The following is a 14,512-nucleotide window of genomic DNA, read 5'->3' as shown; positions in this document are numbered from 1 at the left end:
AAAGGGAATGAAAGAAGTGATTAAATGCATAAATGAGAGTAAGAAGAGGGAACCCCAATAACCTGGAGAAGTCAGGGGACTGTGAAGTTGAAAAGTCATTTGAACTATCTTGAAGAATCAACAGGAGATACCCAGATGACTGGGACAGTTTAGGAAAAGGAACAGCATGAGAAAAGTATGTTCCATATGGCTGGACTGAAGAGAGGGCAAGGAATCACACAGCAAGAAGCAAGGCCAGATAGGGACTGAGTTTTGGGCAATGGTCCACTGATGTGCAAGGCACCATTTTGTTAAGCACTGCAGAGGACACAAAAAAACCTAAATCCCAGCTGTCTTGTGAGAAACAACACTGGCCCACCTCAGTTCAGAGGTGAGGTTGCCTTTACTTCACATAGGAGGCTTCCCTCAGTAGGCTCCTCAATGTCCCTAAGAGAATCCTACTAGTAAAAGCCCCCGGCCCCATACGTCAACTCGAACTACAAGGTATCTGTAGAACAGATGCTTTAGGAAGAGTAATCAAACTGCAATGTGAACAATTTCTCACCTGAATCTCAGTGAGTGAAATCCCATTCATGGAGAATGGGTTGAAGATGTGCAGGCTCTCCCAACCTTTAGAGTTGAGACACTCTAAATCATACATAGCCTGATGTTCTGGCCTCTTAGGAGACTGAGCTGAACTGCTCTTTCTCAATCACCTCTCAGCCAATGTGGATGGACGCCCTGAGGCTATGTGGGACTTTTTTTTTTTTTTTAATTTTTAAAAGATTTTATTTATTTGATAGAGTGCACACGCACAAGCAGGGGGAGTGGCAGGCAGAGGGAGAAGGAGAAGCAGGCTTCCACTGAGCAGGGAGCCCGATGCGGGGCTCGATCCCAGGACCCTGAGATCACCTGAGCCAAAGGCAGACACTAAACCGAATGACCCACCCAAGCGCCCCTATGTGGGACATTTAACAAAGATGCAGTAAGGGCACTGGTCACAATAGTGCACAATGTCCTCTGTGAGGAACCACAGGAGATCCTTCTCCCAAGTCCTTCAGAAATGGTCATACTTTTTCTGAGCATGTGATTTGCTTTAATCTTATGGATCTTGTCAATGATACCATTCAGTTTCCTTCTAGAGAAGGTGCCAGAAAGCTCAGAGCCAATTTATGGACCCGTATTTTATAGGAACATAGAATCTTATATATTTTATATATTAACCTTGTAACACATACTTTGTATACCAACCTCACACCCTTATTTACCCTTTAATTCTCTAATATTGTGGTGCTGCTGTCATTGTAGCCAACATACTTATGTGGGCCACTTTAAATCTTCATGGGAACATAGCAGGGTACAAAAATACATCAGCCAGTTAGTGATAGGTTCAAAAAACTTAAAGAGGATTATATGCTAGGCCTATGCTGAAGCCTGGGGATACAAATGGTCAATGAGACAGACTGGATTCTAAAGGTCAGGAATCTGAAAGTTAATAGATGAAAGAGACAATTAAACAAGAATAAGACAGTAGCGAAAACATACAGGGCAGACGTATAGGAGGTAAAGCACTCATATGGGGAACACAGAAGTCTAAGACAGCTGGGAAGGCTTCCTGAACGAACTGCTAGCTAAGCTGTGACCTACAGGCTAGTAGGAGGGGCTATGCCCTGGGAAGGTTCCGGAGTACTGTTCACTCTGGGAGTGGGAAGCAGTTCAGGAAGGCGAGGACAAAAGGGACAACAAAGGAGATGAGAGAGAGGCCAGAAGGGTAAGCAAGGGCTGGGTCATGAAGGCCTGGTAAACCATGTTGAAGTAAATTTAACCTTGGAGCATTTTGAAACCCGGGACAAGTTTCATCCAGAAGCTGACACAATCAAGTTTGCACTATAACATTTACTGAGTGCTAGTTCTTTTCCAGGCACTGTGCTAAGTGCTTTATATACTGCACTGAATCCTTACAAGAGTCCTAAAAAGTAAGCATTGTTGTTATTCCATTTTACAGATGATGAAACTAAGGCTCACTGAGGGACACACTGCTCATTCTGGTGTTGCCAGGATTCTAACCCAGGTCTTTGGACTCCAGAGCCTGAGCACCTAACTTAGCGTGCTGCCACCCTCATTTAGAAAAAGGCTTGACGTTCCAGTTCAATGTGCAGAAAAGACTGGTTAAGGCAAGCCCAGAACTAGGAAGATCAGCTGAGCCACTGTATGATAGTTCAGGGGAGATATGATGGCAGTGAGAAGGAAAAGAATGAACCTGAGAGACAACGAAGAGACCGAACCCAAAGGCACTGGCTGGGATTTCACTGTCTGCAAGAAAAGCGAGGGGGTTGATCCAAGAATGACACCCAAATTGTAACTGGAGTGAGTCAATGATACATATTGGTTAAGGCAAAGGCTCCACAGCTGGATTTCCAGCTCTGCCATTTCAAAGGTGGACACCCTGGACTATTATTTAGCTTCTCTGTATCTTGGTTTCCTTATGCATAAAATGAAGATGATAATAAAACCTCCTCTAAGAATTAAATGACTGAGTTCATGTGAAGCATTTAGAACACTCCTGGCATTTAAGTACTCCATCTTAGCCATTATTATCATTATCATCATAACACCACTAGCATTCTGTGGTGTGGGGAATATAGGAGGAAAAGCAGTTTAGGGGGAAATGACAAGTTCATTTTCAACACTGAAGATGAAGTGCCGACAGCACCTCCAAAGAGACAAAGCTCTACACTAAGGAAGGGCTTTATGAACAGAAGATTTAGACTCAGGAGCCATGAGCATATGGAGGATCATTTAAGCCACCAACCTGAGTGACACGGCCAGGGACAATGTGTGGAGTGAGAGAACAAAGGAATCCAGGAGAGGGGAGAATGTGTGCAGTGAGAGAAAAAAGGAACCCAGGAGAGCCTTATGAAGAACTTAGACACAGGATGGAGTCCTAGGTAGGAAGAACCTGCACAAGAGTCTCGAAAAGTGGCCAGAGATGTAGGAGAAAAAATGAGAAGCCCAGAGGGGGAGAGTATTTCAGCAAGAATCAGCAGTGTCAGCTATTGCTAAGAGGGGAGGTAAGATACAGACGGAAAGGTATTCAGTGGATTGAGAAATAAAATCTTTGCCCTAATGGTCTAGGTGACATGGCCACTGCTGTCCTTTTAAGAAGCTAAGAAAACGTATTAGAGCAGCTATTAGTAAAAGGTCCTCTATGTTGAGCCCTACTAGAGAGGAAAAAGAAAGATGCTCAGTTCAGATGACTGCCAGCCAGGGGAAATAGGAATGGACGCTTAGAAGAAGATCATTAAAGGAAGAATAGTATTCAGAGGTTAAAGAAAAGAGCAAAGCACTGCAGGTTTTAGCCTGGATGGACTTAACCAGAGGCAAAATTCAGAAAGCATAAGGCACAGTCAAGAATAGTCAATTAATTCATATAGGTTGGCTCGCATGGCCTGAAGGGGGTTCTGAGTGGTAAAATTTAAAAAGTAGATTGGAAATATATTATAGAAAGTTTTGACCAAGGAATATGGAAGTAATGCAAATATTTAAATGCCTTTCCTCCCTGGAAAATGCCAATTATTATTTAATTCTCAGCTCATATGCCACCTCTTCAGTGTCACTATAGGTAAAGAGAGACTAACCCTTCTTTATGTCCTCAAGATAGTTTCTATTCATATCTCTTATGACACTGCATTATGATTGTTTTCTAAACCTTATGATACTCACAGGAATGGGCTGTCTTGGTATCTCAGCAAGCCAAACAACGTATGTACCCAAAAAACATTTTCTGAATAAGTAAGCACATACACAGTTACGTTAGAGTGACTCTTTATGAAGAATGACTGAAAGCTGAGTGCAATATGGATTAGGAAAGAAGAAACTAGAGGCAGATCAGTCAGAAAGCCAGCAAGTAAAAAGGAGAAGTAATGGGATCCCATTCATTCAGGCCTATGAAAACGGAGGAAGGGGGATGTCTCTCTAGAAGGCAACATCAATAGAATTTGGGGGCCGACTGAAATAGGACAGAGTAGGAATAAAATTTTTTAAAACCTTTAAAAAAATGTATACTCTTTGACTCAGTAATTAGACTTGGAAATATATCCCAAGGGAAGAATTACAGAGATTTATGCATACTTGGTTTTATAAGGGTGGTAAATTGGAAGAGGTTTTAACTTTGAATAGATGACTAGTTTAATAAATAGTGGTCCTTCTATCTGATAATGCATATATTAACATATACTTATAAAAATTAAGGATAATGAGAAAACATGAACATAAGTTAAAACTTTCTAAAGCAAAATATTCTGATTTTAATTTGGTTTGCTATATATGAATACATGTGGAAAAACACAAGAGTTTCTGTCAAAAGGTATGCACCAGTTTCTGAGAAGTAACCGACCAGACTATGGGTACCTTTTTCTTCTTTATAATTAATTTTCCAATTTTTTGTAAAAAATATATTTTTATAATAAATATCCTGTTTTTACAGGAAGTGAGCTAGTACTGAGAAAACTCAGGTCATCAGGCTATTTTTTGAGACTTGGTGGCAAAAAAAGAAAAAAACGGAACCACAATTTGAAAGGACAGATAGTATGAGTATCATGTTTCTTTGTTTTAAGGATCAGAGAAATGGAGGAGGAGCCGGTAAATATAGGAGCCAGAAAAATAAAGGACATGCTTTACAAAAAGGAAACCCTTGACATATTTTTCTGTCTAAACAAAATGCACAGTATAGCCAAGGGTACCAGGGAGAAGTCTTGGAAAGAGAAAAAAAAAAGAAAAAAACAAACCCTACAAAGATTACATTTTTGTAGCATTTGGCATAGAAAAACTGTTAACTTACTACATAGTGGGAAGAACATGGGCTTTGGCATCAAATAGAACTGAGCTGAAACCATGTACCACTCAGCAGCCATGTGACCCTGGGAAAGTTGCTAAAGTGAGTCTGTCTCAGGGCTGGCATGGGGCAAAGCGTTACCTAGCGCAGTCACAAAAATGAAGTGGTCTGTAGGACATGACTAGTGGGGTAGCTATGAGCTCAGGACTCCACCTTCACACTTTGATTCATTCAGCAGGTCTGAGCCCAGACCTGAGCATCTATGTTCTAAATAGCTCCCTGGGTGTTACCACTGCATGGGCAGGGGAGAGAAACACGTGAATGACTCAGTGCCTGGCACATGGTAGGTACTTGTTAGATGGTTGTTTTTATGTACAGAACATAGGGCTTCTGTCACTTTTCATTAAGGTTGTCATGACTTGTTTTCATTAACACAATGCAAAGATCTGTCCTAAATGAGCAGCTCAGATTTTTTGCTAAAGAGAACTAAAATGAATAAAGAAAACAACAGAAATGCAATTAAAGATCTAAAGGCACACCATGGCATTCAGAGATTCGACCTGAGAGGCTCCAAAGGTCTTTGACATGTAATCACGTATAATTTTGCTGAGGCAAATTTAAATCCTTTCTGCTTTGTGATGTGTGGGACCAAGTCACTTAGTTGATCCATGTGCTTTCCTACTGATCAGTATCCAAATTTAATTTAGGTTTGTCGTATTCTATTCATCACCATAAATAGATAAAAGCTTCATACTCTGTAAAACAGTCTCAAAAGAGAGTCAACTGCTATGCTACAGAGATATTGGCAAATTTGGGGAAACGGAAAAGGTTTTAGAAAATATTCTAGCAAATGTCAAAGAGCTACTGTATAATTACATTTTTTTTAACATAGGGGAAAGGTCTTACCCTTTTTCATAGTTTTCAGCAATAAAAAGTCACAAGAAAAAGTCAGAGTGCATGGCATTTAATGCACCCAATATTTCAATAGTTTGTCTGTCTGCCTTTCTTCCTGGCCTGCTAGAATATGCTAGCTGTTAGGAAGGGTCACTGAAATGCAATCCTGGGGGAGGCTCATCAACTAGGATAAAGGCAATGTGAGCCACAGAGAGTGATGGCTCCTACTGGCCATCTTCGGTCCCTCACTATAACATTTGTTACAGGCAAGTCATGCTTAGTAGTGCACTAAGCAGAAAGTCCAAGAAATTAAAACAGTCTGAAAACACTGAAGACTGAGCTATCTATGGCATACTGCTTTTACTTTCTAGGCAACTGCCAACTTTCTTGGAGCAAATGAGAACTACTGTAGACCAAAATGAGGGAGCCAAACATAGGACTACCAGATACTATACAGGTAATCTGGGGGTTCAGTAAGCAATTCTTTCTCCCTGAATACAGACTGAAGAGTTCGATCAGATGTGCTGATCCAATTACCTAGTGGGAGTTTTTTTTCCCTTAGTGACTAACCCTGTATCCTAGATTAGTAGAAAGAAAGCATCTTTCATATTTAGACTTTAGGCATATGAGCTAAACATAGATTAAAATAGGGATTATTTTAGGGGCGCCTGGGTGGCTGAGTCGGTTAAGCGTCTGCCTTTCGCTCAGGTCATGATCTCAGGATCCTGCTCAAGGAGTCTGCTTCTCTCTCTCCCTCTGCCCCTCCCTGCCTGCTCATATGCGCTCTCTCTCTAATAAATAAAATCTTTAAAAAAAAAAAAATAGAAATAAAGTATGGATTATTTTACTTGGAATTAAAAAACCCAAAACTTAAATATATGTGATGTTTCAGAGCCTTAACATATGAGGTGATTTGCCTGAAATGGCTTCAGCTAGAAATATATGACTAAAACCATGATTTTTTGTGGGCAGGAGTTAAGTTTTTCAACAATGGCTCCAAACAGCCTTCTTAACTATTGTCTGTTATTCTACAGTACAAGTCTTCAGCTGGATCACATTCATTGTGCCTGTTTACTGCTCAGTCTGCTACTGGCCCAAAGTCCATGCCCTCTCTTGTACCCTTCCTATCCTGCCCTCAGCCATCCTTGTTTCTGCCTGTCCAAATCACACATAGTCTTCAAGGTCCAAGGGAGATGCAGCTTCTTAAAGAAGTGAAGTGTTTCAACACTGTATGATCTCTCTTTACTGAACACTCCTGTAATTATTCAGCAAAACATTTATATATACTATAAAATTTAGCATGTAATTATATTGTATACTATTTTTTTAAGATTTTTTCCATGTGTATTCTTATCTACCCATGAATACTATAAACTTCTTGTAGGCAAGGTCATATTTTAAACAACAAATATTAAGTGTTTTAGTCTCACCCCCAAGTATTTCAACCTAACTTCAGATTGTTTGAAATGTACACATTTGTGCCGCCTAATGGTGAAAGTAATTATTGCATGGTTACAGCTCAGTAATTGCTTACAAAACATTTAACAAAATCAAGTAATGGTGGGACCAAATCTTTATTTATTTAAAATCAAAGAAGAGTAAAGCTATCGTTAAAAATGATGAAGCACCAGAGATGGTGATGATGATATAACTCATTTTTGGTGAGAATGAATTACAAGTTTAAAATTGTGATAAATTTATTATAGCTGTCAATTAAAAAAAAAAACTTTCTCATATAAAAGCCTTTCTTCCTCTAAGTTAGAAAATTCCTCTTGGGGGGCACCTGGGTGGCTCAGTCGGTTAAGCATCTGCTCAGGTCATGATGCCAGGGTCCTGGAATCGAGCCCTGTATCAGGCTCCCAGCTCAGCGGGGAGTCTGCTTCTCCCTCTGCCTCTCCCCCTGGTTTGTGTTCCCTCTCTCACTCACTCTGTCTCTCAAATAAATAAAATCTTGAAAGAAAAGAAAAAAAAAGAAAATTACTTTTGGGTTTGGATTAATCTAGTACTGAAAAAACTTACATAATCATACTGAAAGGTTGTGATTAGAGGTACACCTAAAATCATCCATGACTGAGATCTATCAGTGTTAATATATACTGAGGAGAACATGCTAGGACACTATGCTTGTCTTATTTTTCAGATAAAAGAAAAAATATTTAACTCAACTAATACTGATTGAGTCACTATGTGCAGAACATGCCATACCTTCAAGAAGGTTGTGATCTAATAAAAGTATAAAGCAAGCACATTAATGGTGAAATTTAAGGTACTCAGGGTAAATTTCTTGCAGTTACTACTACAGAAACGACACATCTGTATAACGTTATATAATGCGTGCTATGTTTCAGGATAAGTGTGTGTTTTCTAAATGTTCTTAATCTCAGTGAAATATATTCTGAACAGAGGCGCAGAAGCTACTTTCCTCGTTTTGCATTTTCATTTATTCAGTTCTTCTCGGTAAGACTTCAGCCTTAGCTTCTTGATGTCCTAAACTTCTCATGCGCTTATTAGTGTTGATTGCCAAACAGATGTCAGCAACACTGAATTTAGTTATATTCATGAGCAGCGAAGATGATACTTTATGATAATTCATTTTAATACATGGTCTCTAGGATTCCACTGGAATAATTTATTTATAATGGCCATTTAACAGAGAGCTTCTTTTTCCCATAACTGATTATCAAAAGCAGATCTCAGGGACCTAAAGATCAGAAAGTTGGGTTTGGTCCTTTCTGAGGTTTCAATTTCTTTTCTAGGAAGGGTACTCTGGACTAGATGGTTTCTAAGGTCCTCTTCACCTCTGCTCCTTGATGAAACTGTTTGTGTTCACTTGACACCACCCCCTGCTCCCTGGGAGTGGAGCTGACTTTGACTCTCCACCTGATGCCTCCTTAGGTGTGCCTGCTACCCTTATCTTAGGCAGAACCATAATCTCCTCCTTTGGGACCACATCCCTCCATGATCTGGCCATTTCACTTCTTCTTTTTTTTTTTTTTTTCTTTTTAAAACTCTTTTTTGAGGAAAACCATCCAGTTCACTATTGTTACCAAAGTGCTTTATGATTTGGAGATTCTGTTAACTAAAATCATACTACAAATACAAGAGGCACCAAGTTTATAGTAGAAAGAGCACTGGATATTCAGTCAGAGGAACCAGATTCCAATAACTCTGACAAGCTTTTTCACCTGTTTCTCCTTCAGTTTTGCCCTACAAGTTATTAGTAACAGTAACTACCATGTATGGTTATTGTCAGGATTAACTGATCTTATGCATACAAGATACTTAGCACAATGCCTGGTACTTAGTAAGTGCTCAATAAATGTTAGCTGCTAATACTATTATAATCATAATCATATTTATTATTATATAGTGTATAAGATATCCTACTTTTCTAACTGAAGTAAACAGAAACATCTAACTGTAGTTCTCTTTTTTTTCTGATATGGGGGGGGAATCAGCTGCCAGTTCTAGCAGGAAAAATTACACACTGTGGTTGTTGACTAGTGCTTTGAGTGATGACTAAGTAATACACATTCCCCAAAGTTATAAATCAGCTCATTACTAAAATATCTTCCAGATTTCAGAACAGAGAGCTCTACAGATACATCCTTATCCACTATAAGATAATCTACTATCCTGCCTACATTTAGGAAGATCTTTATTAGTAAAAGATGTGTTCCAACAGCATGCTTGTGTTTACAGAGAAATCCAGTAGATGAATGTGTTCCATGATGTCAGAAATACCTTTACAGAAATCATTAAATACTATAAGCCATCAGATTAGCGAGGAAATAGAAAAACGTACTGTTGAATGAGAAGGGTGAGCCTAAGCTGGATGCCACAATTAAACGGTACCACATTAAAAAAAAAAAAAAAAAAAATCACCACTTGAACGTCTCAGTGCCTCTCTGACCCATTCCATAGGCATGAAGAACTGTGTTCTGCAGGGGCTTCATTGGGTAGAAGGATACTTACTATTCATGTGCAATAAGACCATCAAGCCCACAAGTCCATTTCATATCAGTTATGACCACAGAATTTCAAGAGCAACCCAAACTAATAGGGAAAACATTTTTAGTTTACCAACGTAATTTTGGATTGACTATACTTTTTTTTATATCATGGGTACTTAGTTGTAAAGGTGCTTCATTCTGGCAGAGTTCATTAACTGAGGTTATACTTTGTACCTTAAAGTACATTAAACCCTAAAGGAACAACAGTGATGCTATTTAGGGAAAGATGCAAGAACTTTATACCTTTTCTTACATAATGGGGTTCATCTTTCATGTTAACCACAAGCAGTTTTATGACAATGTAGAAATTATCAGATAAGGGTGATAATTTGTCATAGATGTCATCATCATACAATATGACTTGGTAGAAATCAGAGTGGAGAGCAGAAACATGCAAACAAGGTTTTTCTTGCACTAGGTGACTGTGGGCTTTAAATCATTCTTGTAAAATTAGTAACACTTCAGCATGTTTCTGTATAGTTCCTTTCCCATATATATTCATATGTGTTATTTGTCTCAACACATGTATGTATCAATATATAAACATACAAATAAGATGTATAATTGTTTTTTTAACATAAAAATATGAAAATGTACACATTTAAATGGATGTGATACCATCAATGGAATCACCTTGTCCTGATATGCCCATCAATAGACACGGCTCTTGAGGAAGCATGAGGTAGTAGTATGAGCTACAAACTAGGAAGCAGAAGAATGCCATTCTATCCCTCACCTACAGAAATTTACTAACCTCCCTGGATGCCAGTTCTACTTAACTACAAAATGGAGGTAGTATTTGCCTTCCTACTAACCAGAATCATCTGTTGGAGTGAGTGGAATAATAAATGCAAAAAATACTTTTTAAGCTATAAAGAACAATAGTATAAGTATTAAGATACTTTCAAGACAGTTTTGGTGTTTTGAGAAAAATTTAAAAATGGAATGATAGTCTAATTGTATTATTTTCTGTATTCTGAGAGGAGAAAAAAATTTTTATAAAGTTATCTCTGATATATATATATATTTTTTATCTCTGATATTTCTAAAGAATACATAATAAGACGTTAGTGCATGGGGTCAACTTAGTATAAAAACACAGTATCTTTTATCTTCAGAAAAGACATAAAAAAGTGCTTTGTAAATTCTGAAGGGCTACATACAAAGTTTAACAATTGTTGCCACTTACATAAAAATGTAGCCTTTTGAGATGGGTGCTTACCTTCTCTTAGACGTTCTACCACAAAAGTAAAGCCTGTAGTTCTTGGGTGTAAGACATACTCGTATTTCTGAAGTCCATTCTTTTCAGCAAAATCATTACTTCGAGCCTTGCTGTTTTCTAAACAAAACAAAAGGCTATTAGAAGCCATAAAATAAAGGAATACAAGTGAGATAAGGAAATAGTGGAGGATTTTTTTGATAAAATGGCAGTTAATTCATCTGTAATTACTGAATATAGCATATATGAGTCGAATGAGAAGATACAAACACTTTAGTCCCTAACAAAGATCGCAGAGTTTTGGGAATTTTGAAATTTTTATAATAAGGTATTAATAGGACTTTTTATAACTGTTTACTGAAATTCATATTGAAATCTTTAAAATTATTTAAGGGATTTTATAAAGTAGTCAATGTACAACAAAAATGAAATACAAATAAAATACGAATAAACTAAAATTTTCATAAAAGTCTTTACATAATAAAAATTGAAACACTAAAAGATGCTAATATAACTAAGATACTAATAAAATATAAGGACCGAGACACTCAGAAAAAACAAGTAGCCAATACGCCAAATATATCAACTCAACATTTTTTTTTTTAACCTAGTAATTTAGGGCTTCATTGCAAAGTGAAATGTCTGCCTTGCTCAAGCATAGAGCATGCTAATATTACTAACCAAAACCACTCCCCAACAGAATGGGCACATGATTAGCACATCTTGTTCAAACATCTGAACATGGTTTGGCTGAATATAGTTACAGAATCAAGTATATGTTCCAATTATTGGCAAAAACTTTTTCCATTCCATGAGGTAACTTTATAAGTTCCAAGAAGAACCAAACCCATTATTCAGCAAATATATTTGGAAAAAGTAGTGTTCAGAATTTTGGCCTCAACTGCTGGGAGAGATCATGAAATACCTTCTGATGACAGCAGATGTTAGAATCTGCAACTCTCAGCTGCATCCTGAAATTTACAGACTATTCCAAGTCACAAGAAAAAAAAACTTTCTCTATATAAACCCATACTTCTTAGGAATAAATTTAAGATCACGGAGTCCTCAAACCTCAAAAAACCATATATGGATTCCACAACACTAAAATATTCAAAGAATATGCCTCTAAAAAGTGTCACACTATTTTTTAATTGAGGAACCAAATTAAAGAACTAAATATTCACAGTCCCCAGCAAGACAAAAGTATAGGCTATAAACATGAAAAGGAATAAGCTCCTCGCACGTTCATTTGAGGAGAATATCCTGGGCATGGGACTCCAAAAACAGTGTCTGATAGACAGCTAGAAGGCCCTTCCATGGAATGAGGAATCCTAGGGACACTACAAAGATAAGTAGTTAACTACTCTTCACTTTCCTCTTCCAGTTCATCACAGACTCTGGGGATCTGACAACAAAGTTGAACTCTGCTGTAGAATGGGAATACAAGTAGTTTTAAAAATATAGTCACAATGTGGGGGGGTAGATATAATAATCAGAGACACAAAGAAATACAGATTCTTCCTTCTATCCCCCCTTCATCTACCCACCCCCGGACTCTGATTATTAGTAACTGCACTAGCCTCCCTCTTTCTGACCACAGCCTCCTGTCTTGTCAGCTCACTGCTGGTAACACTCCAGTGCCAACACTCCTTCCACTCTGAAGAGAGTACGGGCTATTCTGTGTTCTCAAACCAGCTAGGCATGTTTTCACTTTTCAGGGTCTGTGCAGATGTTCTTTCCCCTACCCAGAATGCCTTGTACCCAGACACCGGCAATGTTTTCTGCTTTGTTCAGTTAGTCTCTACTTACACAGAAATTAAGGGACTTCTTTTAACCACCTTATATAAAAGAGTACTCTGTGCCCTATCTACTCCTCTCCCTGTCCTTATCTTGCTTTATTTCTCTGCACAGCATTTATGAATACTTGACGTATTTTTGTTAACCGACTGGTTTTTTATTCTGTCTTTCCTCATAGAATGTAAGCTTCATGAAAGTAGGGGCTTGTATTGTATATAAAGCTTCAGGGCACTCATTTATTAAATGAAGTTTTATGTGTTTAATTACATGTAATATTATAATTGTTAAAAACTAGAAACGCTTTCTTTTCCAAATCACGGTAACAGAACTCAAAATTACAGTATACCAATTGTTATGATTAAGTTTATGTATCAAACTGGCCTAGCCAGAGTACCCAGATAGTTGGTCAAACATTATTCTAGATGTTTTGTGAAGGTATTTTTCAATGAGATTATTTAAATCAGAAGACTTTATATAAACAGAGTACTCTCCATAATATGAGTAAGCCATATCTGATCACTTGAAGGCTTTAATAAAAAAAAAAAGACTAATCTCCTCAAGCAAGAAAGAATTCTGTCAGCAGACTGCCTCTGGACTTGAACTGCAACTCTTCCCTGGGTCTCCAGCCTGCTAACTTACCCTGCAGATTTTTGACTTGCCAAGCCTCCACAATCATGTGAGCCAACTCCTTAAAATAAATCCCCAACTCCCATCTCATTTTCTCTCAAGCTCAATCTCCAATCTCCACACACACACACACACACCCTCAGTGGCTCTGTTTTTCTGGACAACCCTACCTAATAAACCAATATAATATAAAACTGCCCAACCTTTGAAACACATGTTTTCAAAGAATAAATAATGATAGGAGAGATAATATAACATTAAGTGCAAAGAAATGTGTAATTTTATTTTTACAGTTGTTTAAAACTATGTGTGTTTATGCACATATGTCTGTGTGTGTGTGCATGTGTGCATTTGTGACCAAAGGATCCAAAAGCAATGGACCAAAATTACACTAGTGTTTGTTTATGGGCAGTGGGATTATAGCAACTTTTGTGCTCTATGTTTCTAAATTTCCCAAGTTCACATATACGATTTCCATAGGCAAAAAAAAATAAGTTATAACCAACAATAGCATATGAAGGGAAAATATATGTAAAGTTATATTTAAGGGCGCCTGGGTGGTTCAGTTGTTAAGCGTCTGCCTTCGGCTCAGGTCATGATCCCAGGGTCTTGGGATGGAGCCCCACATGGGGCTCCCTGCTCAGCAGGAAGCCTGCTTCTCCCTCTCCCACTCCCCCTGCTTGTGGTTCCCTCTCTCGTGGTCTCTCTGTCAAAAAATAAATAAAATCTTTAAAAATAAAATAAAGTTATATTTAAACACACTAATTTGAAAATGTGCAAGCAGGTTGGACTCAGAACTTAAAGAGGGTTATAGAACATTCCCCTTGGGCTTAAAAATCCGAAGTTTCAAGTTAACTGTGGTAGCTAAAAACACCCTTGAATTAACAGACACTTTTTCAAAGATAATCATTTATCCCAGATCAAAACTACCTGTATAATCCTATTTAAAAAAACAAAAACCAAAACCCTTTGAAAGCTTCAGGATCTGTTTTCTCTTTTTGGCAAACACTCTAGCTTTTGAAAGTTGGCTTTAAAATGTAAATACCATTTTAACTTAAAAAATACGCGACTACATCATGTAATGGTGAGTACTCTGGACCCTGAAAATATGCCACTAGATGTTAAGTTCATCACGTAAAAAAGACACTT

At 37.9% G+C, this 14,512-nt stretch overlaps 1 protein-coding gene across 14 annotated transcripts in view; it reads right to left on the bottom strand.

Annotated features, from left to right (window-relative positions):
• Window positions 1–14,512, bottom strand: part of LCLAT1 (lysocardiolipin acyltransferase 1) — a 233,680-nt gene that overhangs the window by 101,878 nt on the left and 117,290 nt on the right. For all 14 annotated transcript variants that reach the window (XM_064572069.1, XM_064572065.1, XM_064572066.1 and 11 more), the window contains one exon: window positions 10,943–11,059. In XM_064572069.1, the coding sequence (XP_064428139.1) occupies window positions 10,943–11,059 (117 nt within the window). The remainder of the gene's footprint in view (window positions 1–10,942; window positions 11,060–14,512) is intronic.

The sequence above is a fragment of the Mirounga angustirostris genome, unplaced genomic scaffold (assembly GCF_029215605.1).
Source record: "Mirounga angustirostris isolate CCGP_5_RB_7025 unplaced genomic scaffold, mMirAng1.0.hap1 SCAF_10, whole genome shotgun sequence".
Classification (NCBI taxonomy): Eukaryota; Metazoa; Chordata; class Mammalia; order Carnivora; family Phocidae; genus Mirounga; species Mirounga angustirostris.
This window is presented reverse-complemented; position numbering and strand designations above follow the sequence as displayed.